The sequence below is a fragment of the Triticum aestivum genome, chromosome 4D (assembly GCF_018294505.1).
Source record: "Triticum aestivum cultivar Chinese Spring chromosome 4D, IWGSC CS RefSeq v2.1, whole genome shotgun sequence".
In the NCBI taxonomy this organism is placed as follows: domain Eukaryota; kingdom Viridiplantae; phylum Streptophyta; class Magnoliopsida; order Poales; family Poaceae; genus Triticum; species Triticum aestivum.
Genome location: NC_057805.1, coordinates 273,153,625 through 273,158,420, shown reverse-complemented (window position 1 = coordinate 273,158,420; position 4,796 = coordinate 273,153,625). Strand labels below are relative to the sequence as shown.

Below are 4,796 nucleotides of genomic sequence, written 5' to 3'. Positions count from 1 at the left end.
TGGCATAAATATTTTAGTAGATTGACCGGTGACTGATTTGACAATTGTATTTCTGATGAGATTTGACAATTTATTTTGTATAGTAGTATGTACTTATCATTCTGTCGTTTAAGCAGCGGGTAAAAGAAGAAACACAGTGTAACACAGCTTAAGAAGTGCAAACTAAGCATTCTAAATTACGCGGACTTGTGTAAAGATTGAGGAAGATAATAATTTAGAAAGTTTTGTACAACCAAATTGTCATTGGCCTCTCACCAACAATGCACGCCTGCATGCATGCATGTAAACAAGGTGGACATGGCTGAACAATCCTGGATGCACGCCATCGTTATGAAGCACCTAACTAATTACAACCATGCACCATGCTGTGTGCATCTCCATCGATCTGGTCACTCCCTACCCGGCCTCGACCCCAACTACTTAATAACCTCTGTAATGCACATTACTGACTTGGCTACACATCTTTATAAGTGGCCGGCATGCACTCCACATAGCAGCCACGACTCAGTAGATGGCGGCATCGGCGGCCCACGTCGCGGCCCTGGCCGCCATACTCCTCTTCATCCCTTCCCTCCTCGCCACTGTCGCCGCGCAGCAGGGCAAGGCCAAGGCCTTCTGCATCAGCCAGTTCGCCATCGCCAGTCAGGCTTGCTCCATCCTGCCGCCCAGCCCCCCGGAGGACGACCATCACCACCACCACGACGACGATGATGATGACGACGACGACGATGACGACGACGACGACGACGACGAGCACCATGGCGGCGACGGTGACCGCCGCCTCCGTGGACGCCATGGCCACGCGGCGGTCATCAACATCTCGTCCCTTGGCCTGATGGCGGCAAACAACGACAGCAGCGAAGTTCACGTTGCAAGAAACGGCACCGGTCACCATGGCGGCAACCACACCCGCCGCGGGCGCGGGCGCGGGCGTCTTCGTGGTACTGGACGCGGCCGGCGTGGGCGTGTGCGCGACGGTGATGAGGACCCGGACCATGACGACGACCACGAGGAGGACCCCGACCATGATGATGACCATGAGGAGGACTCCGACCACGACGACGACCATGACGACGAACCTGATGACGATGACGACGACGACGACGACGACCACGAGCACAATGACGACGACCACGAGCACCACCACGACGAGGAGCTTCGGGCGTACCGCGACTGCTGCCGGTGGCTGCAGGAGGTGCAGAAGGACTGTGTGTGCGAGGCGCTCCTGCGGCTGCCGCCGTTCCTCGTGAAACCACAGCACAAGTACGTCGTCCGGGTGGGGCGGACGTGCCGGATCGTCTACCGCTGCGGCGGCGTGTAGCCAACTGGCCGGTTCACACGTTTGGTTAACTGCACTCGTTGTCCCTGCTTCCTCTCTACGATTACGTGCCTGTTTTGCTCTTCAGTCTACGTAGATGGATAATTAGGTAGGCAGCACGTATGGATCGGGTGTAATTTTTCTACTAAGTATTGTCCTCAAAGTTTTTCGATGTGCTTCCATTCGGATAGACTAATTGATAATAATACTACATGTTGTCCTGACAAGGAGTTTACTAGTAGTAAGTCTATATTGTTTTTTTGAGGGAAGGCCATCATGGCTAGCTTTATTAAAACTTAAATAACGTTTACATCGTCTACGAGCTTACAGTAACTAAAATGAGCTATCATATGAGCCACTTGATTACAAGATCTATAACAATGCTTATAAACGACCTTCCCTATTGAAGTACTAGTGTCCAAATATTCTGCGAATATTGCCGCCGCCGAGTCCCACCATATGGTTTGTCCATCACAATAATTGATTACTTGCAAAGAATCTGATTCAGCTTCTACCCGGTTTCACCCAAAGGAGTTAGCAAAAATCAGCCCGTCTCGCATGGCCAATGCTTCTGTTGTTATTGCATCCACCCCAACAGGTATAAACTTGCATTGGGCTCCCAAGAAATTACCTTTGTCATCACGCAGGATAGCCGCCGTAGCACCTACCCCTTCGTCCGAGTAGTACGCCGCATCAACATTTAACTTAATGAACCGAGGGTCCGGCTTACACCACTTTGCTTCAAGGGAAATTCTCACCAGCGATGTAGCCCTCTGATGGTTGCTTGAGATTGATAACACAGAGAGTGCCACCTCCAAGGGGGAGGAATTGATTCATTCTGCGTCACTTTTCTACGGATCCACCAAAGGTACCAGCCCCCAACGGCTATTACTTGTTTGAAGTTAATTATTGGGTGCATCTCAAGCTGCTGGTCCGGCAATGATAAGATAAATTCCAAGATCGCAAACCCCGATCTATCAACCTGGATCGCTTGGTCGATGATATTTGTGATACCCAGCTTCGTCCCCAAGTGTCATGCATTCGAGCATAAAAACATTAAGTGACGGATATCCTCGGCCCCTTGATGACAGATAGGACAAGCACCTTTGGAACCAATGTGCCTGTTAGTAAGTATAGCTCTTAGTGGGATAACTCCTCGCGGTGCTCGCCAACAAAAATCTGTACTTTACGTGGAATCTGAAGTTTCCAGAGAGTATTCCACACTGCCTGAGTGGTAGAGCCACCAGAGTGTCCCATCGTATTTGCATGCGTCCGAAAACTATGCATCGTATTTGTCACAATTGCTTGGTTATGGGATTCCTTTTCCCTTGCTTGATTATGGACTGGATCACTAACTTCTAAATTACAAACTGGATATCATGTTCAACATAAGATCTCATGTTCAAATTTTAGGTGGCTCATCCACTTTTTAATGTGAATTGGTGATAAGAGCAGCCTCATAGTTCAAGACACATCATAATTATTCTGTATGAACTACCCTAAGACTAATCATATGTAAACTTCTAGGGGCTAGCTTTGCTGATGCATATGCCGACATGATAAACAAGATATACATGCATATTTTAATTTTATTTGGAGATAAGATATATATGAGATACTAATTGCTAAGACCAGGAAGCGTGTGATTTTGCTGTACATGTTTAACCAATAGTGTGTAGGTTCTTCTTGATACTGATTCTCATACTTGTAGTGTTGGACCCTTTGCTTAACACGAAACTAGAACATGAAACACGGATTCAGGTTCCATGATGGAGGTATGCAAACATCTACAAACCAATATTGTGCAATATATTATCATTGATGTGTTGGGGATGATGAGACTTTTGTAATCAACAGTTTGTGAGCTAACATCGAAACCTAAGATGTATATCTCACGCTGGACCATTAAAAAATATTAGATTTCCCTACATTACCGTCATCGAATATCAGCACTATTTCAAATTCAGTGGCATTTGATGGTAAGTTCTAACTATTTCCCTTTTAAGTTGGTGTGGATATATACATGTACGTACATGCAGATTAACTATTGGACTGTGCATCAGCATTACCATTTACACATTACAATGTACACTCATACAATCATTTCGTACAGAGATTGGGACAATGGAGTTCTTAAAAAGAAGATTCATCTACAAAGCAGAGATTCATCTTGCTGAGCACTAACCGTTCATTATAGATTGCCGCCGAGATAAGTTGCTCCTATGAAATTGTGTTGGTGCTCTGATTTACTACCGGGCGCCCTTTCTAGATGTAAATTTTATTATTATTTTGGTTGTGTACATGTGTGTTGGGGGGGGAGGGGCATGTCTTGATTGATTCACTATTTTTTCTAGCTTTGTTGTTGTATGTCATCAGCTTGGGTTTGTTCAATCAGAGTTTTCACACATTATATGACGTCGTTGGAATTCAGGTTGCCTTCTGTCTTTAACTTTTTCTAAAAATAGCGAGTGAACTTTTATTGAAGTTCAGTCCGCCACATAGAGAGGAACTCATTAGCTCTCCAATGCCACCGAGCACCGAGTTTCACCAAACAAGTGTGTGAACATTTATGAGATTTGTAATTTGAAAACTATATAAAGCCAAAGAACTCTGAACACACCCTTGGAATAAATGTGAAAAGAGAATCTGCGGTCTTACTGGATAAAGTTGAAACATTAGCTAGAATTTGTTGGTTAGATGCTTGTTGCTCCATTTTACTATTAGTTCCTTTCATTGCTTCCATTGGTCCAAGAATCCTTGCTCAGGCTGGCTCTTTCCCCATTCATGTTATCTTAGTCCATGTTTTTTATGCATAATCTTGATAGAAATTTTATTTTCCAGGTCCCTACTGCAAAGATTTACTATGGGGAGGCCATGGGCACTATCTGTTGACCCGGTGACCATGATGCATTTCAAGCCTTAGTTTACTTGCCGAATTTGTGGTCTAATAATTTAGATACAATCTATGTGATGCTATATGTGATTAGCATGGGCTCTATCATGTAAAAGGACAAAAGTACTCATATAGGTTAAGATAGTTAGAAAAGTAAAAGAGTTAAACGACTAGTGCTAATCCAGACTGCTCTAATGACAATGTTTTCCTACTACAAGCAGTAATGTTTATTTTCTCATATATGAAATATCCTAGATTTAGTTGGTGGTATTCTCCTTGCATAGTGGAGGAAGAAGAACAAATGTTATTTGGTGGTAGAAAAGAGTTGACAGTGCTGCTCGATGTGCACGGGAATTTTAAAAGTATATGTTTCACCACTAAAATATGTATGGACCTCTTGCAATGCATGGAGGACAAATACAATGCCTTGCGGTTTGTGCATCTGAGGAGGCACTTGGAATAGAGAGAAAAAAGTGAAGGGATGTGGTGGCTACAAGAGTGAAGCGAGAAGGTGTCAACATTGTTTGGGCGGGAGTCTTACATTGCATGAGCCTTTGCACTTGTGGTGGTAGAACCAGTGCATGT

General features: G+C 44.6%; 1 protein-coding gene across 1 annotated transcript; it reads left to right on the top strand.

Annotated features, from left to right (window-relative positions):
* The first annotated feature begins 443 nt into the window (after positions 1-443).
* Positions 444-1,563, top strand: LOC123099902 (transcription initiation factor TFIID subunit 11). The gene has a single exon (XM_044521932.1). The coding sequence runs from the start codon at positions 512-514 to the stop codon at positions 1,319-1,321; it is 810 nt and encodes a 269-aa protein (XP_044377867.1). The 5' UTR covers positions 444-511; the 3' UTR covers positions 1,322-1,563.
* Positions 1,564-4,796: the final 3,233 nt, after the last annotated feature.